Genomic DNA, 26,141 nt, shown 5'->3' with positions numbered 1-26,141 from the left:
ATAAACTACACACCTGTGTCCAGCCAGCACTCCTTCACAAGCACCGCACCAGTCCAGCAACATGGCAAACCCAATTTCCCTCTCTGTGCTAAAGTACTTGGCTCCATCAAACATTTAATGTAATATCATAGCTCTTGTATGGCTATACGGAGGAAAGACTGTGTGTTAGAAAGGGAGAACTCAGCCAGGAACATGGTAAAAACCTGTTACGCTAGCAGGCCCTGAAGGGACTACTCTCACTGTGGCTAATGTGGTCTCTATCCTCCCCCGTGCCTTGTCAAATACTGTCTGAAGTGAAGGTATTGCAAAAAAAGAAAAATGTGGAACTGAGGATAGTGCTGTTTAAAAACTGCAGTGAGCTTCATACAACATACAGTATATGTTTCTATGTTCCGATATTTTGACATTAGTTGATCCAAGACTAAATGTTTGTCTTGGTTTTGCTATCAGTGACCAAATAGAGATGAGCTTGTATTATGTTTTACAAACCACAATGGGCACTTGTACACTTTTACACTCGTGTGTCTTCTTGAATTCTGGCATGGTTAAATCAATTGTAAAATAGCACATGTTCATGTCTTTTTAACGGCAATCAAGACTTACATGGATTCACTGAATAGCATAACACATGTTTGCCTAAAAAACAGCTCCAAATCAATGCAATTTCAATAAATTTTAAAAAAGGATTGGCAAAAAAAGGGAAATCATAAAGAAATTGCTCGTGCAAAACACAGTTTAGTGCATCCCCCTTGCTGTAATCCACGGGAGATATGAGATTATATTCATACACAAAGAGGTGCGGATGAATGTAGGCCAAGCTGCTTCCTAGGCATATGCCGGAAACGGAGTAATCAAAGCTATTGCCAGCGAAACTGCGTTTCATTGCTTTTTGTCAAGACCGGCAATTTTCTGTTTATATCATTTGGCATGGTATGTTTTGTTTTGTCAGAACAAGTGGCCATTCTCTGCTCTCAATAGGAAATGATGAGCTTCAAAAACATGTAATTTGCTTCGCCTCACAATAATGCCGTCAGCAAAACTGGAATGCCTCACTTAAGCTTGGCCAAGTGGATCCCATGCTTTAAATACAAAAGATGGAGTGAGGGGAACCTTGCACAAACACGATAATGTAACCATTCTCGTACCCCCCCCCCCTCCATTTTTTTTGGTGCTTCCGCAGTCTTCAAAATACCATGCCAGGCTTAATCTCCAAACACTCCACATACACTCTCAGCGCTGATGAACAACATGGGTATATTTGAATAAGAGTCATCTCATGCACCTCAAAAAAACCAATGTGTGAAAACCAATGACCAGCTCACCATGAAGGGAGCCTGGTGGTGAAGTGGCCATGTGGAACCGCTTGGTTCCTTGCCAGAGCGTGAAAATGAGGTGCCCCAGACATTAGTCTCTCACTCTCACCGTAAAAACTAGCCAAGCAACAGCTGTCTGTCACCAGCAGGGTTAGAAGAGTGTGCCTCTCAGGGAACATATCTGTAATTAGCTTCTCTTCTCTTTTCAAAGGAAAACAATCACAATAAATCATGAACACAGCATGGACCAATCGCAAAGGTTTTTACTGAGCTGATTTTAAAGATATATTTATGTATTGCACTAAATTACATATATTGTACTGCATCACTATGGTTACAGATCAGATGTGCACATAATTGAAAAAAATAAAGTGTTCAGTGTATAACTTCAATCATGCCATTCCCAAAGAGATACACTCTGGTAGAGATCAATGATGTCCCAAAACATTTAGTTCTATCATGAGTGTTGTTAATGATGAAAAAGGATTTTAGCCAGAGTCCTTCCTAGTTTGCAGAGGGCATAGCTCAGTGCTCTCAAGGGTTCAGCTGGCAACCAGAAGGTTGCTGGAGGTTGCTGGTGAACCCGGCTGTAAATTGGTCCCAGTTTGGGCTGGGTGTTAATGGACTGGTGTCCCATTCAGGAGAGGTCTACAACTCTCATCCTTTTAGTACCACAGACGCCAAATATACTCACCACCCCTATTAGCCTCTTTGGCTAGGGAAGGATTAAGACTCCTGCCTAATTAAAATGCTCACTGCTCATAGATGTTTTGGGCCCTGGCCTGGTCCCAATCCATAGCAGTGCTAGATCAGGATTACATCTGGTCTAAAATCACCTGCTATCTGTGGAAGTGGTTCTCAAGTAATTACAGAATTTTGTAAATGACGGTATCACTTGGGATGGCACTAAGAATGGGGTATTTTTGAGCTAAATCCACTGGTTGACTCCACATAACTTTCAAAATCGCTGGAGTTCGAAAGTCATTTCAAAATGTTACAAGTGCATTTACACCCCTTGGTTAACCATGCCACAGTGCCAGTCACACCGTGCTTTTTAGATTGTGCCGTTAAAAATACAACGTGTGATATGTGGTGATATCAAAGCAACCTGACGCAAGGTGCAAGGAGCAGAAATTACAAAGAGAATCTTTAACATTTCACATTTCTCAAGAAATCAAATCTCTCTCTCATTTTCTCTCTTCCTGTCAAGGCTTCACCTGGGATGTGCTCCTCTTTTGAAGACATCTCTCTTAACCTCCCTGAGTTTCTGAGCACACAATGACATAAAATAATCATAAAATATCCACATCCTGTTCAAATCCTTTAACGTTTAATCTCACCATCTAATAATCCATTAAACATAATAACAGCCGTAAGAAAACGAGGGTAAACGATGGACATAACACGACTGAAACAGGAAAATAAGCAGTATGTAACCGAGAAAAACTGTGAGGTGTGAATTGCGCAGCATCTGAGATAAAGTCAGAGTTTACCAACCAATGACATCAAAAGCTCTCAGTTTAATATTAATGCATGTGACGCACATGCTGCTGTTACCCGCCTTGACTTGAGAAGCAGTCTCCTCCTAAAACAAATCAGCCGAGATACAGGATTACAAAAATAAACACATGCTATTACAGTGCAACGGCTTGTGGGGCAGCAACACACAGCCGTGTGAGAGCGAGAGAGAAGGGGAACAAAGAGGACCCGCTGGTAGCTCTGCTGTCTGGCAGCGGATGTTGTCGCCTCGCCTCGGCCCAGCACCTAAGTGAGAGTGTCAGCAACTCAGACCTCATCCCCGTTTTAATCAGTATGTGGTCCACTCCAGGATTCCTCCCTTTCCCTCCTACCCCCCCCCCCCCCAAAAAGCCCTCCATCCACACCAACCCGGTTTCCCCCAGTGCCCTGTCTGGGTGTGCTGCTGTCTGCTATTTGTTCCATTCCTTTTTTTCCCCCCAAATCATGTTGTTTTTAGTGTCTATGTGTGTCTGTGTCTGGCTGCCCCGCTGCTCAAATGGCCAGTTAAGCAGAAGTCAATGATGAGGATGACACATATGCTGGATGTCAACGTATAAACAGGTGGCCAGAATATATTGTAGGCCTACATCAGATCAGTGTTATATTCATGGAGAAAAACAACTATAATAAACAAAGATAGCAATTTGTTGTGTTGACATACAACTAATTTGTATTTGTGTAATTGGACAAATTTGTCCAATTCTGAACGATGTAAATCCAGAATGTCAGGAGAAATTTATCCCAATAGGTAGCTAAAGGACATGTTTTTGGACACTTTTTATTTTGGCTTTCACAGAAAAGCTCTCTCTTATTAATAACACCACCTCCGCTGGCTTTAGGCAGTAAAGAGAGCTCTATTCCCCTCGGTGAAAACATGATGTCCTCACTCACAGCAAAGAGACCAACCTCTGCAATAGACATCCAACTCAGCGTCAGTGAAAACGCACTCAAAAGGCTCATCCTGCCACCGAGGACCACCGAGATGTATTGGAATCTGAATAAAACTGGCACTGCAGCAAAACAAGCACAGCTGAGTCACACACAAACACACACACAAACACACTGCTTTTCTCTACCACAGATGTGATCTACGACGCCTGATACATCTCCTATCCCAGCACATAACTCTGGGCGATTACAGTGTATCCATGATACACTCTCCTTCCCCCTTGTTCAGACTCTGCATAAGGAGCACTGTGTTTGCAATGAGATTTTTATTCTATTTGGACAGTCTGTCATACTAACAAAGTGGCAGTGGCATCAGATTTACCCCCCCCCCCCCTTTTTTTCTGTGTCTAAAGGGTACGGAAGAGCATATAGAAGCATTGACAGATAACATTTCCAGGCGACTTTAACAAGCAGCTAGGTGCACATCCGGTGCAAAAATCACACAGAGGCAGCTATGACAACTACACCAAGCACCCAGGGAGGAAAAGTTTTGGTGGTATGAAGGAAGTTGACAGTCTGGTGTCAGGGGAATAGCAAGAGACTACGCATTAAGAAAGCATAACTTTCTATGCACTCTGTTGAAAGGGGTGCTGTGTGGCACAGTTGCACTGTTACGACTACAAAGATATTGGATACAAATACACTCGGAAAGAGCTTCCTCTGTTCTGTGGCTTGCTGCCTCCTCCTTGTCAGGTATGTACAGTAGAGGAAGAGCAAAAAGCATGTCGCCACATGCTGTGAAGTCAAAACATGGAAAATGGTACAGTGCCTCGCCTCCAGAAGAAGTTCAGCTTGATTTAGTCTGATTACTCTCACACCTTCAAAGACATAATGTGTCATTTTAAATCCTTCTGATTTGACTTGAAAAGAGTAATCCCTTTCATTAGACCTCAGATCTTGACATATGTTACCGGTTGTGTTGACCATTAATTCTGTAAGATAATGTGGATTTTGTGTACCAGACAAGAAGAAAATTCCTCAACTGCCCCCCCTCCTCTCTCTCTCTCCATCACCCCCCTCTCTCTCCCCCTCTCTAATTTGCATTTGGAGGAAAACAAAGGCCTCTACTGCTCCCCAGCTGACTGGGCTACTGTGTGCACACTCCTCCATTACCATTCTCTCAGAGCTACCACTGACTTCTATATTTAACTTCACAACACAACTACCAGACATTTTCAAATGAACAGTTTTGTTTTACTTCTGTCTTTCAAAAGCATGAGATAGATACAAAAGTGCAACAAGCACTTCTGAACAACTATGTGATGGGATACTGTAAGTAGGCTACTGATATTAAAAAGTCAATGCAGATTTCATGATTGTTGCTAGCCTACTAATAACGTGTATAGGGCTTGAGTGTATGTAATGATAATGAATCAAGCTAATGTTTAATCTTTATGCAAGTCTCGAGTCAGTTTTCTTAGACAAATAAAAGTTAGAAAAGATAAATAGTTATATGCAGAGGAGAGAGCAGACATGTTATTTGTGTGTACTGAAATGTTTCAAAATGATGAACAGCAGCACAGCTCTAAGCATGAACATAAAATAAATTGTTGTGCAAAGAAATCCCCACGAAGCCTGCAACCTTGAAACCCAAAACACTCATCACTAATGACAGTGGTGTAAGGCCATAGACACAATATCTGCCTGCAGAAACCATGCATTAAAATCAAGGTTAGGTAGGGCTTACTGCCTCAGCACAGTTAGTGTCTGTTATTCATCATCAGCCACCATCACCACACATATTCGTTTCACTGAACAAGCACTTTTCCAAAGAAACAAAAGTACGGAGACTGGTCGATTAATCTCAATAGACTTGAAAACGCGAAGCAACATGCAGAAGACAAAAGTAGCACCTACCTGAGAAGCACGGTCTCTCCTTGCCTGACGGTAATATTGTCCATTACTTTATTATCGGACTGGGAATCCCCTTGACTGTAGACGGGCAAACCTGCGGGGAGAAGGAAGAGCAGTCTGAACGACATCACAGTCAAAGATTTGCAAGACGCGGTAAAGTATCCACTGGCACGCATTTCGTTTCGCAATCCTTCCAGGGACGGCACCACGGTAATTCCGTTATTCAGTTTGTAATAGGGACGTTTTAAAAAGTGAAACGGGGCGGCGAAAAGTCCTTTGATGATGAGGTTAATCCGAGTGACGGACATCAAAAACAAATATAAACAAAATCAACCAGACTGAATGACCGGCGCATTCCATGCAGTTGGATCACTGACTGTTGAAAAGCCAGGCATAGGCTATGTCCACAATTCCTCAGCGATAGAGCTGGTGTATGCTCAGTACTCATGCAGGAGTAGGCTAGGTGACGGGACACATCAAGACCACATGACATGTAATATATGTTCAGTCAATACGGCGCAAGCGATTTCAATGACGCACTTTGTACAGTAGAAAAAAAATCGAAACAGCGTACAAACTTTAAAACGACAAAATTAGCGAATAAGGAACACTGCCAAGAGTGTTCCTTGTGATTGGCTCTCTAAAACGCAGAGTTATGCTATAACAACCTCAGATATAATCCCGCTGAGGCAGGATGTGAGTTGGACTCTTAAGAGTTGACAGGTAGTCTAATAGGGCAATGCTGATTACAGTAGGTGATTACCCGCAGATCTGCTGTCTTATTAATAGCTAATGTAGAAGACTAGTTCTGAACTTGCAGGAAAGAAAAAAAAAAGGAATGTGCACTTTGCGCATGATTTGACAGAAAAAGTAGACCCTTCAACGTTGTCATGGCAGCAGGGATAGGTGAAAAGCAATGAAAGTCTTGTTAGTTGAACTATTAGGCTAATTAATGACCAGCACGAAAATATTAGCGAATACGTTTTCGTGCCTATAACACTTACCCTATGCAGTAGCCATACGAGAACTGTCATGACAGTCTGGGAACGGGGGACTTGGACAGGTGCGCAAATTCCTCACTTGTCTAAGATCATGACAGGGATTCTGTACATCAATGTAGAAGAAAGTACACTATGTTTATATAAATTGGTATCTATGTCTGAATGGACACATGTTGTTACATTTAATGTCAGTTGATTGTCTGTACCTCTTAGGCTACTCTATCCATGTATCTATCCACCCATGCATATCAAGGCTATTTGTTTTCACTGAATTAAACAGTGCACTGAGCCAACGTAACATCATATGTATGTTTGAGCACAAATAGCAAGGGTTTTTTAGCATATTAATTACAGTAATTATACAAGGGCATAATAGTCAACATCTTTTAATGTTTGTTAAACATTCAAGTCAGAGTTTTGTTTACAAAATAATGCAAGGCACATCCACTCTCAGCTAAGTCCATAATATTTTTAGCCAAGGTTAAGAAGGCAGTTAAGGTGCTGACTTGCTTCTTGCTTAGAGGCAGCATTTGACTCTGGGGTGTCTCCTGAGTGTCTCCCTGCTCCATGAGATGTACTGTAGTTTGGGAGGGTTTCAGCTCAGTGGAAAGCTCACTACTCCTGAGGCTACCTTTGCATGGCTCTTCACCATCCATTGGGTGGTGTGGGCGTTCAAATTCAAAGGGGACGAGTAATTGTCTGCTCTAAAAAAAAACTATATGCATGAAGTAGCATGTCCTTGCTAAATTCCCTGATGGAAATGAATGGAAGTTAATCCACAAACACCATTGAGTCCATTAAACTGTGCAGTTTCTGCACTAATGTAATGAAGTAACCATGGTTAAGAGAGTTGTAGGTGTATCGGAAATAATTACCTGCATGTGAAATACTTTTTTCATACATCTAATATAAAGTATTTATTTATTTTGACTAAATAGTCTTATTTCAGTAGCCTGATGAGCCAGACCCACATTAAAATGAAGGGTCTGGGCACTTACCATTCGCAGTGCTCAGTCCGAGGGGCGGGATAATCAGTTGTCTTTCAAATTCCCTCTGCACGCAATAGGACAGCGGCAGTGCTATGAGTCCCATGTGTTTCCCACCAGCGGAGCTAGTTGGCTAGTTCAAACGTTTGCCAACTTAATAAAAGCTTAACTCATGTCACAATGTTCGCCAACAGCAACATCCATCTTATTATGACCGCCGCTAGCGAAGCGGTCATATAGGGATTGTCAAAGTTTTTTTTTTTTGTTTTTTTTTCGTCATCTACTTCCTGAATTTTTGGTCAACGATACCCGGGACACCGAACCACCGGGACACATGAAATTTGGTGGGTATGTAGCCCCACTAGACTTTTACGGAAAAATTTCGTTTCGTCCCCGGGGTCCACTCCCCACCCGTGCTGGGCCCCCCGAACCGCAAAAAAAGCAGTTTTTCCTAAATAACTACCTGAACCGTGGCACCGAGGATGAAGAATCTTTTATGGTATGTTGGTCTCAAGGGCCCACATCAATCTGGCCCATAATCAATTATGATTTGCACCCCCCCCCCCCCCCCCCCCCCCCCGGTAAAAAATGAAAATGCAATATTATTCTGCTTTAATCGCCCCTATCTTCAGTTAAGATGTTCAGAACTGCACCACATTTTATTTGTATGATTGACCTGGCATTCTCTGGGGGTATGCCAAGTTTCGTAGAATTTCATCCATGGGGGGGTCTTAAAAAAAAAGATTATGTGTACATTTAGTGACTGTACACTCATTGGCCTGTAGATGGCGGTGCACACATATACACATGCACACACCCACATACTATCGGTATTAGAACGGCCGATACATAATTACAAATTCAGTAGGATTAAAAGAAAGTCAAAGTATATATTCATCGTCATCATCATGGCTGCATTTCCAGTATTGGCGATAAGTAGTCGTTTGTCCACTAGATGGCGCATCGTTGCAGTGAGACGTAATTTTGTTGGAAGTTAAACGTGGGTTGGAATAACAATGGACGCATCCTACAAGGACTATAGTTTACCGCAGAGAACGTCTAATAAGGATAGGATGATGTTCACATGAAATGTAATTCCCATTTCTTCTTGAAGCCGAAATAAATCTGAGGATGTTTATGGGACATGCTTGGTTTTTACTGCAGGTACGTTAATCTTATAATATCAATAAGGACCTAGGTAATGTTACCGTTAGCGTTGGTTGAGTGATGGAGGCCAATTTGATTGATTGCATTTGTAGAAAACTATAAATGCGGTTATACCAAGCAAATTGATAGCAGCACTGTAATTGTATCTTTCGACTGTCATTTGTTGCATGTGCTACAAAAATCATTCTGTGCAATGGAAGATTTACCAACGTTACACCGGTCTGATACAGTTTTGCCTATACATGCGTGAGACTGAGACGCCTGTTTATTTTGTTTTAAGTGCGTGCAGGGTGTGAGAGGGGAATCGATGTGCTTTGATTCCAGCTTGGTAGTTGTAGTCTGTGAAATTAAAAAGCACGTGTGTGTGAAGTATCCAAACCATGACACCTTCATTTCATTATGCCTGCTTTAGCAACACACCTTAAGCTATTGTGTAGTGGGTCCCATTTAGAAGTGGCTACTTCATTCGCGCTTTCCTTGACTCATGGAGCTGTGTGAATTTTATTACAACTTTTCGCCACGATATGGCAGTTTAAGTCCGCTTGATACTGTAAGGCGTAAGCCATTGGTTTCCAAAGGAGATTTTATTTGTGTCGCCAGCATAGCCTATTGACAATTTATGTTGTAAATAGGCCTACCTTATAAGCCTACCTGTAGCTTAGGGAAGCTAACAGCTTTCTATTAGGGTAGTGTGTTAGTTACAGTTTTGTCCCTGATGCATTTTTGCATTTAGAATAGCCAGAGCGTGAACAATATCGGGTGCCTATGGACTAGGCTTGGTGAACCCAGCCTGATCTGCCCGCTATTTATTTTTTGATTTCTTAAAAGATTGAGGTTGGTCTGGTGAAAGCCAGACTAGCCATGGACCTCCGTTACACAATGCAAGGGAACATGAATCAGCCTATATTTGCACGAACAATAACGGACAACAGCTCTTGAACTTTGGCCCGTTAAAATGTGTATGAACAGTCTAGCGACGCATTTCATCAAGGCCCATTTGGACATGTCAGTTGTTTGCACCACTAGATGTAAAACAGCATTTCGTTTCAGACTACTGTTACTTAATTTGTGCATTAACAATAACGTTTCAGACTACTGTTACTTAATTTGTGCATTGACAATAAAGTATTACATGAACTAAAGATGACTAAAATCTTATGTAGAAGAAGAAACATTCACAAAAAATCCATCCATCCAAAAATGACCTTTGTTTTTGATAGCTGTTGAAAACGGCACGGAACTGACAGATGTTTTTGTTTATATATAAATAAATAAATAAATAAATAAATAACATTATGCTGATACCTTTTGCTTTTCCCAAATACAATGTAGCCTACAGGTGTAAGTGTATGAGTATAAGTGTAACTCCAGTTGCAATGTATGAACTGTGATGAACTGACCTACTTGTGATTGTTTAGAGATAAAGGTTTTATAACAATGCTACATCTTCTTTGGCTATTCTACAATCTATTCACCTTTTCAGCACCAGTAGGCTACTCTCTGTGCAGCCGCACACACACACTCAGGCATGCCAAACAAGCATACACAAAAGTTCCAAGAGTGGGGGATGGAGTAAAATATGGAGACAAATTGAAGTGTGATTTATTTTCGCAGAACGGATGTACAGGACTGAGCGGCGGTCATATTTTGTACCGCTATGCGGTACATCTAGTTTGTTTTCAAGTAGCAGGGAATTCAAGCCAAACCGTTGCAACCCTGCCATCAATCATTATGTTAAGCCCACCTAACGCCTCTATACACGATTTTATTGGCCTGATCTAGTTTCGATTTCTGGAGCACACAAGCCAACGGAGAGTTGCTAGACTAGCCCTGGCAGCAAATGTAATTGTCTAGATGTGTCTAGATTTCTAGGCTATTATTTCAGTATTTTTCAATATATTAGATTTTTTAATATTTATTTGAATCCTTCACCTTGCCCAGCGTATAGTGAGCAGATGTAGATGTTGTCCAGTAAGGAGTTAAATGAATACCTCACTAGCTCTGTTCTCTGGTTTGTTCTCCCTGATGCTCGCCAGATGGTAGCTCTCCCTCCTTAAAACTGGGCTTATTAGCATGGAATCTATGGTTAAAGGGCCTTGATCATAACAGTAGAGCACTTGAACAAGAGGGCCCAGATGAGTCCTTGTTGCTCAACTGGTAGACTGACACCCACAGAATATCAATATTGCCATTAGATACATGGTATGATGATAAAATGAATACAGTACATGCTGCTGTTAATCAATAATAAAGAGAGGGAAAACTGGCAGAGTATACGTAAATGCATGTTCCTATATGCACAGTTCTATGTACCGGTATATTGTTGTCTTAAAGGGTAAAAAAAAAAATATGGCTTGCATCCTAGAGGTGTTTTTCAATTAAGACATGAAAATACCTAATCAGCGTGACTGACTTCATCAGGAGGCCTATTATCTTAAAGCTGCATAGCTAAGTTTCCTTTTGAAGTGATGAGGAGTTTGCTGCACTCAGCCAGACACAATTGCCGGGTGTCACTATACTCCGTGAAGAAAAAAAACAATAATTAGAGGTAAACAAACTATTTCAAGTATTCAGAGGTGTCTCAGAATGTTTGAACATCTGTGGTTGTGGTTTGAAAGAGAAATCCAAACCAAATCCACACAGAGAGCATGCTGGACATTCTTTTGTGCAGTAATGAGAGCTAGTAAAGAGTGCAAGTATACTGGACATGTCGAACCACAGACAACAGTCTTGAACTCCTCAGGCCCAGACACACAGGGATGGTCATCAACAGAGTTTAGGCTACTGTCCGTGTGGTTCCTTTATACCTTATATCATTTTGCCAACGCTGTGTACGCAGAATGCATGGGCATACATTGGCATGGTGATGAAGGTTGCAAATACTGTACACATTGAATCACTGGACGACTAGTGCACAACATTTTAGCCTCTAACTCCCTGGGCCCAAACACACAGCAATGGTCATCTGCAGTACTTACAGTACTGTCTGTTTGAGACCTTTCTTTATTTATCGTTTTGCCCATGGCTGCCTGATTCAGAGCATTAATATTCAGACTCGATTTGTTACACTCAATTTTGCATGCAGCAATCCTTTCCTGAGGTGTGCTACATACTGAAAGAAAATTGTTAAATCCACTTAAATTTCTTGAAACTTTTGTTGACGACAAGTCAATAATCAAGCACACCAATCAATGCTTTTAATATAAAAGGTTATCTTGAACAGCAGTCCAAAACATTTGAAAAATCATTCAGGAAAAAGGAGAAACTGAAGTGTTATCCTCTCCCCAAGCGATGATACTGAAGAAAATTAATTTTATCTTTAAATCGTAAAAGACTTAGGCTGTAGGGGAGCTTTGCAGAAGGTTATGGCAAGCCATTTTCTCTAACTATCCAGCACATACTACTGCAGAATGTAATGGCAAGCCATTTTTTCCAACTATCTAGCTCATACTGCAGATTCACCATATATATCAGCCTTGTTGAAAGGTATACTCACTAATGATCATTCCCAATTTTCACCTATAACAACATTACTGCTGATTGTGAAATATACCTATGATGCACCTAAGCCAATTGTATTTTATAGGCTATGCTGACTAGGTTAGGCACCATTTATTTTTCAGAACTAAAACAATGACTCACAAACCTTGAACCTTTAGAATGTTGCCTGAAAAAACTGAGTTTGTGTGTATGAGTGTATAAGTGTATGTGTGTATGTGTGTTTGTGTGTATGAGTGTATGTGTGTTTGTGTGTATGAGTGTATAAGTGTATGTGTGTATGTGTGTTTGTGTGTATGAGTGTATGTGTGTTTGTGTGTATAAGTGTATGTGTGTATGTGTGTATGTGTGTATGAGTGTATGTGTGTTTGTGTGTTTGTGTGTATGTGTGTATGTGTGTTTGTGTGTATGAGTGTATAAGTGTATGTGTGTATGTGTGTATGTGTGTATGAGTGTATGTGTGTTTGTGTGTATGAGTGTATAAGTGTATGCGTGTGTGTGTGTTTGTGTGTTTGTGTGTATGAGTGTATAAGTGTATGTGTGTCTGTGTGTTTGTGTGTATGAGTGTATAAGTGTATGTATGTGTGTGTGTTTGTGTGCAAGATGGAATGAGCTTAGGCCATGCTCTCACTGCGGCGTAACACTTTCTCGTCATGAGTTCTGAAATTGTAGCTGGTGAAAATGTTTACCCGGCTATTATGGCAATATCTGTTCTGGTTGCCAGTGATAAGAGTGCCCCCCCCCCCCCCCCCCCCACACACACACACACACACAAACAAAAATACACACACACACACACACACACACACACACCTCATGCACACTGTCACTTTCGCCCACAACATTTTGAAGGCTTCCCCGCAAAAAAACATCCAGCCACTGGTGTTCACACTACTGTATGTACACACACACACACACACACACACACACACACATACACATACACACACAGGAGTTGTTTACAAGTGCGTTCCAGGGCTGAAACCACAACAACTCATAAACTTAGATGGAGGTGTGAGCTTGGCATTAAGCCTTGCAATCCCACATAAGCAGCGCATGAGAGGTGGCTCCTCATGATTAACAGTCTTTGATGGTAAATCCCATGCAGCCAAGAGAACATCACAATGTCACTGAAAGACTGCAATTGTGGGGGAAGAAGTTGGTGATAAATGTTCTCACTCTCTCACTCTTCTTCATCTCTCTCTATCTCTTTCTTCTCTCTCAGTCTCTTGACCTGAATGTTAATAATGCAGATTAATGCATTTACAGTACTGCAAATGCTTCAGCTTGAAGAAAACCCAAATAAATGGCCTCTACTGATGAAATGAGTCTGAGATTGAGCGTATTGGAAATGCATAAACGGTGAAGTGAAGTGAATATAATATAGGAAGTGAATACAAATGGCAGAGCGAAGCAGATTGGCGCTAAACAGACAAAGGTACTCACAAAATAGACAAATTACAAAGGGTTTTGAGAAACACTGATCACATCAAAGAGATCACCACAGTATGTAGCATGTATAGTATGGAATGTTATGGTATGGTAAAGCAAGGTGTGTCTATCATAAAGCTCTTCTTTCCAGCTAGCCAGCTGAAACCTCAATCAGAAATGTAATGTGTAATTACAGAAATGTCACACATCATCATACACATACTTGTGCACATGTAGACCATTTCACATCATATTTAACATATAATTAAATAATAATCCTTACAATTATAATGCATGATATAGCAAATAAATATGTATTATCATGGCTTATTTGTTTTTATTTGACTTGGTGACACCATGTCACTTATGTGTTATGCACTAAACAGCTATAAGTATTATTATTATTATTATTATTATTATTATTATTATTTATTTGTTGGTTTCCTTTCAGACACCAAGTGAAGATGCTATCTCTCAGTGTAAGAGAAACTGTTTCAGTAATGAGTGTGGAGCTTTGCACTAACACTAAGATATGGGGGGCATTTTGTGCTGTAACGAGTTACTTCTAATGAATTCACTGCATAAATGTAAATAGACTTGTCCTGTTAGATATGCTTCCTTGCAAATTAAAAGCTACAACGAATTTCTGTTTTGTCCTCCTGAATGTGACTAATTATAACTCTGCACTACCACAAGCAATCTCCCTATATCTCTTCAACTTTTACCTGTGTGCAATGTACCTGGGCTCACTAATTTGCAATTACATTTAAATATCGTTAAAACAGGTGATGTGTAAACAATGACTAATGAGGAGACCAAACTACTTGAAAGTATATGTTCAAACAGACAGTTGTGTCTGTGGATTGACGCTTGGCTTTGCAGTGTGTTCGCTCTTCACACATGCAGAGGTGGGAGAAACAGACTGAAAAATGATACAGCGCTTTCAGTAGATCTGGCCGTCTCTTCGACTGAAATCGACCATTGTCACGCAGTAAATCTTATCTTGTTGATAGGCAACAGACACATTTAGACGCTGCTAGGATTTGAAAGAACTCACGCAAACGGTTATTGGAGTATCTTAATAAGCCACATGTCTAATAAAACGCACACCAGAGATTGCAGACCGTGCCAACAAAAAAGAAAAGGAGGGAGTCTATCTACGAATACAATTACGTGTAAATGCTAACCATGAATCCGTACCGATAACCAACAAACTTCTGATAGTGCGCAATTAAAAATGTTGCACTGCAAAATAAAGATAAGGACTCTATTAGACTCTTAAAACATTTGCAGATAATGGATTTTTTTTGGAGGTTGATGGAGCGTTTCATGGGGGGACAGGTGGGAATCAGTCGCATTAGCGCCAAGCCATGCGCCTCCCCAGCTGAAGGAGGAGGCAGAGGCGGTGGTGGCAGAGGCAGACGATGCTCCATTGCCACCTCAGGCAAATGAGATTAGGGGGGCGGGGTGGGCTGGTGGTGGGGGCAGAAAAGGGGTTGTGGGGTGTTAGTGTGGTGGTGGTGGTGGTGGTGGGGGGGGGGGTAACGGAATTTACTCTCTCTCTCTGACAGATTTACAGATCCCTGCTGGATATAATACAGGCGAAACGGGCTGTAAAAGCCATCATCTGTGAGCTGAATTACACACCGCTTGGAACAACTTGTTTGGTTTAGGAAACCCACACAACCCTCCAACACCCCCAACACACAAACACACACAGGCAAACACACTCTACCAACCACCTCATTTTGATTTACCTGTTTTCCCCCAACTGCTCCCCTTCTCTCTCTCTCTCTCTCTCCAAGGGCAAACTGAAGAGACAGTGGTATTTGTCACCCCCGTGGGCTCAAGGTTCACGTCTCATCTTTGTTCTGTGTGTGTTTTTTTTGTAACTGTGACCACGGGCTGGACGCTAGCGTAGCACACTATTTCTCTGTACACTTCACTCCTATGCACCAGCCTAGAAAATAGATTTCCCCCGTTTTGTTCTGTGTTATAAAACTGAAAATGTACATCTCCCTCCCTCTGTCTCTCTCACTCCATCCTTCTTTCTGTTTATATCTCTCTCCCCTCTCTCTCCTTCTGTCTCTCTCTCTCTCTCACTCCAGCTCTGTGTTCTGTTTCCTCTCTTTCTCTGTGCACCTGTGTCTGTATGTGCCTGGGTTTGTGCTTGTGTGTGTGTGTGTGTGTGTGTGTGTGTGCGTACGTGTGAACACACAAGTTCACACACAGCACCAGTTCATTTTTCCCAGTCCCCAAGCAATACCACATGGAGGTCAAACAGAAACGCTCTGCTTCAGCACTCCTAAACCTGTCAGAGGTATTTATTTTACTTTGGCAGCCCACGGAGGACCGACAATAATAAGAGAGCAAAATCTAATATCACTGGCAGATTAAACTTCATATGATTTATTAGGCATTTTAAGCACTTGTGTTCGGGCTGTTGCAGTAGGCTGTATACAGCAAAACAGATTAACTGTGAATCTCAGGAAATATTGAGACAAACACTTATTCCTAAATTTGTTTGTATTTGCATTTGACCGTTTACGGCTGTTGCCATAGTTAATAAATGCTTACACTGTCTGTGATCTCCCATGTTGTACTTCCAAACAGAATATTGTGCAATTTAGAATAGCTTCCAATCTTACGTAAATCAGTGGTGTTTAGCTGCATTGGCTTACATCACCAAGCTACAAGCCCAGTCAAAAGAAGGAGCAGGTGTGGAGCATCACAGCACATTCTAAGCACGCAGCATACATAACATTGGAGATCTTTTTTCTCAATGCCATAGGCAATCTGGCCACACAGAAGCAGTCTCTCTCTCACTCTCTCTGTCTCTCTCTCAATTCAATTCAAGAATTGGCATGACAACCTCACTTATATTGCCAAAGCAGTTATACAATAAATCTGAACACATACATGTCAGTAGATTTTCATAAGAATAAAATAAATAGGTAAAAGTTAAATAAAATGCAGTGTATGATGCAGTGTGTGTGTGTGTGTGTGTGTGTGTGTGTATGTCTGTGCGTGTGTCTGTGTGTGTGTTTATTTGTCGATATAGGTCACTCATTGTCCCTCAGATTGTGGCATGTTGATACATACTGGGCAGCAAGATATGCTTTATCTTCTTCTCCTAATAGTATCTTTAATTTTGATATGTCATTAAGTTCATTAAAATTAGGAATTTCTGAGTTAAATTTGTTGAAGAAAAGGTTTCTTGTTTGATTGAAGGATCTCTCTCACTCTCTGTCTCTCTCTCTCACACACATACTGTACACACATGTGTGCACACGTACCCACCCACCCCCCACACACACGTAGACAGTCGTCTCGTAGACTTATACTCACTCTCACTTATGCAATTACTTCATATGCAAATGGAAGCCCATCATTTCTCTAAAGCCTGGCACACTGGCACAGTGGAAATATATGACAGGTGAACCAGCTGGATGGCACTTAAATAATAGATGCATGTACTTATTATTATTTCATAAAAATCTGAATGTCACTGAGCCCGTTGTCTTCAGAATGTCTTCTGTGGCAAGGCAAAATCATTCCTAAGCTAATTGTATAGATTTTTTTTGTCTCCTACCTGGAAGAAGAACAGCTGTTTGTGGACGCAAAGGTGTGAATTCTTACCCTAGACATTCATTCTGATTAGATGGGATCTATGGACAATTGTTGGAGCATCCAGCTGAGAGGTGCAACTTAGTAGATGTAGTACCATGCTACTTGTTTTGTGGCTGAAATATATATAATCAAAATAAATAGCACCCCCTCCCCTCAAAAAATATATATTACTGGTTTTCTTCTTCTATTGGTGTTCCATCATTTGAAGCCGGCCCCGTTGCAGTTGACGCCCCCAAACTGTCCTCAGCATAAATAAGGGGCTCACACGGCAGGGAGGTGACTGGCCATAAATGTGAATGACCTCTACAGTTGTACAGGAAGCATTATCAACAAGAGGCAAGTACATTTTTCATTAAAACCCTCTGTGCAGAATGCGGATGGTGTAGTATATCACACCAGATACAACTCGGTGAGTTCACAGCAGATTAAGTGACCTCTGTGTGTGTGTGGTGTGTGTGTTTGTGTGTGTGTATGTGCACACGCACATGCTTGTGTGTGTGTGTGTGTGTGTGTGTGTATGCACAAACACATTTCTACTGACCTCCTTCTACTGGTTTACATTTAGATATTATGCAAATTGTAGCAACTATGAATCAGCCGAGATGTTGTAAGGCAGAAATATAAATAAATATACTCTGCCTCCAGGGCTCTGTTAGGAGCACACTCATAACACTCTTGTGTTAGCATTCAAACCATCAATACACATCTGCTGGGTTAACTGCACTGTGATCTAACTCACATTATACAAACTAAGTGGAACAACTGTAAGGACAAAGACATGTATCATGGTAACACAATCCATACCATTGTGACTACAAGTGACTACACCAAGGATTAGCTGTTCTCACTAACTATCCTTCAAAATCTATCCTTCAGCTTTTTTACAGCAAGAGCTTGGTGCTCTCAAAAAATCTGAAAATCTGAAAAGACAGCAGTTTGCATCTATTTTGTCCTTTTTTCTATTTCTCAGTATGCGTTGTTGAGGTAAGTGTTACAGTAGGAATGCAGTAAATTGAATGGATGTGGGAGGCATTATAAGCTGTGTCACAGGACTGAACATGTCGAGTGTGAATGCACTCACTTCAGCCGGCACTGTCACAAACACAGGCATTCAATAGCACCCCACCCCTCAGGATATTTCTCATACAATCTCCTGGACCATAGCAAATTTTTTGAAAGTGGTTTGGAAGGAAAAATAATATTTTGAAGGGTTTTCTATTTTCTTGTCTTCTCACCCCCTCCACCCCTTTATTTCTGTGAGAGGTTGGGGATCTTACTTGAAAAGTTTCGTTCAATAGAGCAGGCTCCGAATGATGCTATCTCGTCTCAGTGAAAGCTAGCTCCACTTTATTACCGCCACCTTCAAGCCTGCTATTTAAGGCACTCAGTCACTCACAGGGTCTCCGGCACTCAGGAGCACTACAGAGAGGGGAAGTAAAACACCGGGCTGACGAGATGTTTGATACATCATTAGATACATCTCCAGAAAGAGAGGAGGGAGTCAAAAGGCTCCTCTACACTAATTTCAGCTTCTCTGGTGGAAATTGAATGTTGTGGTTTTTTTTTGAAGGAGCACTTTCGGTGTTCGATGGGTGAATATCAGGACTTCCACTCATTATTGTAACACAACTTGGAGTGTTTTATCACATTTTTATAATTATTTTTCAGCAAATGCACCACATAAGGTGAAGTGAATAGAGCATTCTGTTCAGAATACAAACTTAATTGCTGGTAGGCGGCTTTCAAAAAAAGATTTTACATAAAAGCACTGAAGCCTGTGAGCATCTTCACGACTCTTCTCTTTTTGAGTGTGATTTTCAGGCGCTGTTTTACCTCACTTTGCTTATTTATGTAAGATATGCACTGTTCACATTACATATTACTCTGATAAATGTAAGCACTTCCAATAGCCAATTACGCTGCCCTGGAATCATAACAGAAAAGGTATTACAATCCTACATCATCCAGAACTGGGCATTCGGACAATGCCAAAAGAAAAACCAATTATGCTCCTTGCAATAATGTAATTGTCAATGTGAAAAACTGTTAAATGAACGACAAATTTGGCTGCCTTTCCTTCCCTTGCCTTTCCTTCCCCACGCAGGGCCCACGTGCTCCTGTGTGATGCCTAAGCGGGAGGTAGAGCAGAAGGGGGCACTGTGACTCACACCAGATGGAGGCCATCTATTCTGTTCACAGCACAAGCTGCCGCAGACCAGGCACAACAAGAGGAGGAGCACAGCAAGGAAGGCGAGGAAGCAAGGAAACGCCTAGAGCTGAGATCGGGGTGGGTCCCCTCCAGACAGAGAGAGAGATATACTGTGCCGTTGGTCAGACCTTGGCCAAGTCAGATGCTATTGTCGTGATTTTTATTGAAATATATCCTTTAGTTTATATATCTTTTATGTAGTATCTTTATTCTGTGTAATATCATTGTTTTGTGAAACTGAAGTCTGTAGTATGTTCAGTGTGGGAAAGGAAGACTGGTTTAAGTGAAAGAGCAGGCCTGGCAGAAAATGGCATAGACAAGGTTTGGTGCCAGGAAATGTAAGCAAAACCTAAAGAATGGCACAACCTAAAGAATGTAGGAATAACAGGATGAGAGGGCAAAGGTGAAGTACCATATATTACTTGGTCAGTTATCTGTAAACATAGAGTGTCTTGTCTGGGATGACTTGAAGGGGTATAAAGGCTGGACAACAGCCAGAGGATGTTATCTTACTTAGCTCACTACTCACTTTGCTCACTTTGCTTAGCTTAGCTTTCACTTACTTGCTTGCTTCACTAGTGCTCCGGAGTGCATTAAAGCCATCATCTGCAGTATACATCCACAGTGTGCGGACTTCTTTTGAGTTTGTATTATTTAATGTGGATTTGACACCACACTATCTGTGGTCTGGATGAGATCTTGGCCGGAGGTGTCAGACATTATTGGCATTTACATTTATTCACTTACAAGACAGTTTTATCCACACTGCAATACAGCACGTCAGTAAATTTTCATCTCTATCTACAATATGTGCTGAACTCATGGGGATGTGTTTTTTTTTTCAGCATTTCGCTCTGTCAGATAAACTGTGGGAGTCACCGTCACCTGGGATGAATACTTTCTGAAGTCAGGTACAAGTGATACCTCATTCCACAGCTACTGTCTACATCTACATGTACTTAGCAGCAGGGGCGCCGCCTGGGGGTGGAAAGTTAGGACGATTCTGAGGGTCCAGCACTGACAGGAGGCCCACAGAGAGCCCCCCCAATAATACTATATATTATCGGGGGCCCAGAATTATTGTCTGTCAGAGGGCCAAAATGATCTAGCAGCGCCCCTGATTAGCAGTACATTCAATGCATGTATATTACATTTACAATACACTTAATACATTAGCACAGTGCTCACCTTTATACAAAGCAACTAATAGTACCATGCTATACACTTTTACACTAGCATCCATCCATGGGCAGTCCCCGGGTGTCGTTGTTAGCTTTAAACAAAACCTGAGCATGCACTGAGCAGTTTTACTGTAAAATGACTGTGTCTCTTCAATATCATTGAAGTTAATCAGTCAGCTGTTGTAATGCTACCATCACAGCCACCAGCCTTAGTGTGTATAAACTGGGCCAGATGTACTCAGACATCAGTTAAACTCTCCCACCTGTGATGGCTCATTCCCCAGCATGATCCTATAAGTCCAACCTGTTGTATAAGTATAAGTATAGACCACTAGAAGGTCCTGTGAGTCATGCACACCTGTGCTGATGCACTGCACTGATCCACTGATCAAAGATCTCCCATTCAGGGGGTCTAGGAAACAGTGCTGTGGTACCATGCTGTGCTGTGACTACTGATATTCAGCGATAATGTTTTATCCACTGTAAAGGGTCCCATTACGCCTAGCAAGATAAGTGCAATCATTTCGCTTTTAAGTGCAATTATTTCATTTAAAGCCATACAAGATGGATAGATAGATAGATAGATAGAAAGATAGATAGATAGATAGATAGATAGATAGATAGATAGATAGATATTGATTGATTGATTGATTGATTAATTGATTTATTAATTGATTTATTAATTGACTGATAGATTGATCATTTCAATTGTTCTAGAAATATATCAATTCCACAAATGCCGCTCCTCACAAGCTTCATGCTTGCAGGGTTAATGACGATCCCATTGCATAAGAAAGCTAATATGCTGATATGCAATAACCCATTCATCTGGCATGAAGCTAGTTCAAAGAAAGAGAAAGAACTCCAACTGAGTTTCATTACTGGCCTGCTTTGATCACTGGCTTATCAGTGCCACCGTAATAAGTTTCCTTGATGACTTCAGACGAGCATCATCCCTTCTTTATCTGACTACATTCACAGCCAATGCTGTGTTGCACCTGATGGAAGAAAGTGGCAATGGGGTGGCGAGACTTCTTTTACAAGGCATTTAATATGCTAAATGTATGCATCCTCTGACAACCTTGACCTATTTTACATTGTTTTCCGTTTTGGCTTGCTGCCTCTTTCTCTCTTTGTCTCTCTCAAAGAATGGGGTGAGTTAGGTCAGATGATGTTCAATTAAAAGAATTGCAGTCTGAGCAATTCTGGCAGTGTGAAATCCCAAACAAAGTCAATTCAAGGTGAGAAGCGGAAAACTAGAGGATTGTACCACAGGCTTCCACTAATGTATAGACACAGAGGTATAGATTGAAAGGAAAAGTAGAGATGCCTCTCAGCACTTACAAAGGATTTTTTGCACAATATACTTATGTATATGAAGTATATTACAAGCATTTGGAAGGTATCATCAATTTATTCAGATATCCAGTTCATATTTGCATACACGTATTGTTTTTTTGTTATTATTTTTAAAACATCTTTAATCTTTAACAATCTATAACTGTTATGGAGCCATCAGACAACAACAACATATGTTTTTGAAATGTACTTTGTTCATGAAACTACATAATGACAATGAAAAGGCAGACCTGCTAACAATTAAGCAATGAGCTCTATTGCAAACTATGTGGATGTAATAAGAAGTTTCTAATGGCACTTCCTATAGTCATTCTGCAGGTGCTGTGTGCTTCAGCTGCCTTCTAATTGAATGACTTTTCAATGACTTGATTTACTATTCCCGTCACTCATCTAGCCACTGACATGGGACTGACATGAGCCACTGCTACCAAGGCCGTTAAGATATACAACACATTTTTCCATTAGACAGATTAATTGATATGTAAAGTGGGTCAGGGCAGGGGGACAAGGACACAACCTGGCCACTAACATAATGGAGATATAGTCCGAGACTTTAAAAAAGGTGCTTGTCCTCTCCTGTTGTCCCACAGTGTTGTCTCCTTGCTCTAGCACACACGGATTGGACCCGTCAGAGGCCTTGATGTCTGAAACAGCCAATTAGATTCAGCCAGATGCACTAATGTCATGCAACATTGGTCTTTTTTTTATGACTGACACAATGTAATGTTCTGTCACGAGGGGCCTTCAGCATTTTTCTATGTGTATTTGCATCATTGCATATTAATTTTCGGAAGTTTCCATCTAAAAAGTACAAAATACTACTTTTGCATTGGTAATTAGGCACAAGGTTATGTAGATTGACTATCTGATGATCCCTGCAGCAAAGTCACATGTCACATATGTGTTCAGATACACCATTTGATTTTTTTCTGTCCATCTTGATACCTCTGCTACTGTCTCCTCTGAAGGTGTCAAGGACTAGTCTTCTTACTCTGTGCATTGATTCCACTTACTGGACCTAGAGGCTGTTTTTTTCCCTATCAATATTCTATTCCACATTTCTCCTTCTCAAATTTGGTGCCCAAAGCAGGAGTTATTCTCCAGATGGTGTGTCATATACAGTAGCAAAACATTAAAGTCGGGTAGAATGGGAAAGTGCCAAAAATACATTTAGTTAACTATGAACAAATATTAATACAATATTAGTTAACATCCAGATTTTATGCAAACAACTAATATTTAATTAATGATGAAAAAACTAATAACTTGTTCCAAATAGATATTTTAGTAACAATTAACAAATATTAATAAAGGGTTAGGTAATTACTAGTTTGCTATTTATTATGGCACCTTAGTATGGAGTGTTACCGTCTAGTCTACAGGAGAAAGTTTGGTTACACTTTACCTGACAGTATCAACATAAGAGTGACATGACACTGTCATGACGTGTCATAAACAGGTCATAAACACTTCTGTTATTAAGTGACATTCAGTTTTCGTCATAAATTAGGGTTAGGATTAGGGTTTGGTTTAGGGTTAGGGTTAAGGTTAGGGTTAGAGTTAGGATTAGGGTTACAGCGTCATGTCACTCTTATGTCGATACTGTCAAGTAAAGTGTTACCGAATAACTTTTCTATTACTGCCATTAATCTGCCCAGCCATGCTGCTTTCTTAAGCCTCTGGAGGCAGGATATTTGTTGGATAACCCATTGGCCCTATCTTACACCCAGCCCATCACAGCGCCAGGTGCAACACACCTGTCTTTTCTAGTTTGTGGCCAAAGCAGTTATCATCAGCCCTCTATGCATGCAAGTTGTCTAAATAGCTGTTTGAGCCAAAATAGCTTGGACATGCATATAATTGTGTGTCTGTTAATGTTGTATATATTTAACAAAGAAGTTAGTAAATGTATTTGAATAAGTAAATAAGACTGGCTGTAAGTATAGTGACTATTTTAATATTTGTATAATCAATTAAACTAATCTTAGGTCATTTTATTGTTCTAAATTATGTAATCATATTAGTATTTTTATTTAAACACTATTTGATCACTTTAAATCAATCCCGTCTCACGCACCCACGTTCTTAGAATGCACCTTTGTTATTGTTGTTTAATTCAGTTATTCAGTTGAGGGCTTTACGAGTGCGGAACAACACAATTGTCTTACCGTAGTATAAGCTAGGGTTAACCCTAACCCTAACTTAGCCAAGCCAAGCTAGCTGCAATTTACCAGTGAACAGTTACCCCAAGAATTCTCGTCGGCAAATCAAAATTCCACTGGAGCTCCAAGCGGATTTGTACACGCAGTCTTACAACACTGTTTACAGCTCTTCGAGTCACAGTAAAATTTAGATAAACTTATGGTGTGGGTGTTTGCGTTTCTTTAGGAATCCGCCGCCTTGGTTTGTATAGAAATGAATATAAAGTGACACATACACGTAAGAGGTTGGACATAGGCCTACGTGACTATGTGACATTCTGATAGCTAACTTAAAATGGACAGATTTGTCACAATCGCTGCACGGCCCGAGCCTGATATGGGCAACAAAGCCAAACATCGAAAACGCATTGCATTGCATAGTATACCGATTTAAGTGGTTTAACTGAAGTGAATATCATTATTTGAAAATGATTGTTGGGGAGGGGGGTGGGAGGTGTCACTGTTTTCAGAGGGGAGGCCCACATTGAGTTTGGGAACCCATGGATTAGACGCATCAATCACACATTACACACATCAGTCCCAAGTGTCTGAGTCCGAGTCAAGTCCAAGTCATTTAGAAAATATGCTGTGAGCAGAAGTTATCTGGGCGAAATGCCTTGTTGATGCCAGGGGTCGGAAGAGAATGGCCAGACTAATAAAAAAGCAATAGTAACTCAAATAACCACTTGTTACAACCGAGGTATGTAGAAGAGCATCTCATCTCATCACAGCACATCGGACTATGAAACAGATGGGCTACAGCAACAAAAAGACCACACAGGGTGTCACTCCTGTCAGCTAAGAACAGGGAACTAAGGCTACAATTTGCATGGGCTCACCCAAATTGGATAATAGAAGATTGGAAAAAAGATGCCTGGTCTGATGACTCTCAATTTCTGCGATGACATTCAGATGGGTAGGGTCAGAATTTGGCATAAACAACATGAAAGCACTGATCCATCCTGTATCAATGGTCCAGGCTAGTGGTGGTGAAATGGTGTTGGGGATCTTTTCTTGGCACACTAAGGGCCACTTCGTACCAACTGACCATCGTTTAAATGCCACAGCTGAGTATTGTTAGTGACCATGTCCATCCCTTTATGTCCACAGTGTAGCCATCTTCTGAGGGAAGAAGGATACCATGTCACAGAGCTCGAATCACCTCCTTTCGGGACAATACCAAAATGATGTCCGTAACAGTCCAAAGGGGTGCAAAAGGTGAACATAATACAAGAGTTAAAATAATGGCTTAAAACTGACTACTTACCACACTGACTGAATAAGGAGAGTGGAGTCTGAGTAGGAGCATGGAGCCTTTTGTATCAGTTTTAGATACATTGGGTAGCCCTTACTGTTAAACTGGGTACCCAGTGTGTTGAGAACTGAAAACTGTGTTACTTTAAAGAAACCTTAAAGCAACTGTTGGTCTTTCTCAGTGTCATTAGTTTTCACCAGATGATAAGTTCTGAATTCTAAGCCTACATGTAATAAGCTTAGTCACAAACAAATGAATGCTTAAAATGATACTGGGGTAGGATCAGATTAGCTGCTGTTTATAGTGCTTTTGTGCTCCAGAGTGATGCTCAGAGGTCTGATGTAATATGTTTTTCTTTACTTAAAAATGCATCCATCCATTTTAGATTTATAACTCCTACACCAGACACCCACCGCCCCTCCCACCTGTCCACCTACCCCACTGCCACTATTTGCATGAAATAGCATACCTATTTTTGGCTGTGTCAGATTTCTGCAGCTAAACAAACCTCGGCGGTGGATTTTTCCTCTGCTTAAATGGGCTTCAAAGGCAGCAGCTCATAAATTAACCTTTTGTGCACACCCACTCGG

At 40.9% G+C, this 26,141-nt stretch overlaps 1 protein-coding gene across 6 annotated transcripts in view; it reads right to left on the bottom strand.

The window, feature by feature from the left end:
- ntm (neurotrimin) overlaps positions 1-26,141 on the bottom strand; it is a 225,758-nt gene that overhangs the window by 81,499 nt on the left and 118,118 nt on the right. For 2 of the 6 annotated variants that reach the window (XM_042091227.1, XM_042091228.1), the window contains exon 1: positions 5,637-6,089. In XM_042091227.1, the coding sequence (XP_041947161.1) occupies positions 5,637-5,941 (305 nt within the window). In that variant the 5' untranslated portion in view covers positions 5,942-6,089. Of the gene's footprint in view, positions 1-5,636; positions 6,091-26,141 lie in introns of those variants that run through there. The other 4 variants (XM_042091225.1, XM_042091226.1, XM_042091229.1 and 1 more) reach the window with 3 other exon arrangements.

The sequence above is a fragment of the Alosa sapidissima genome, chromosome 5 (genome assembly GCF_018492685.1).
Source record: "Alosa sapidissima isolate fAloSap1 chromosome 5, fAloSap1.pri, whole genome shotgun sequence".
Classification (NCBI taxonomy): domain Eukaryota; kingdom Metazoa; phylum Chordata; class Actinopteri; order Clupeiformes; family Clupeidae; genus Alosa; species Alosa sapidissima.
Note: the sequence above shows the minus strand (reverse complement) of the source record. Positions and strands in the feature narration are given on the sequence as shown.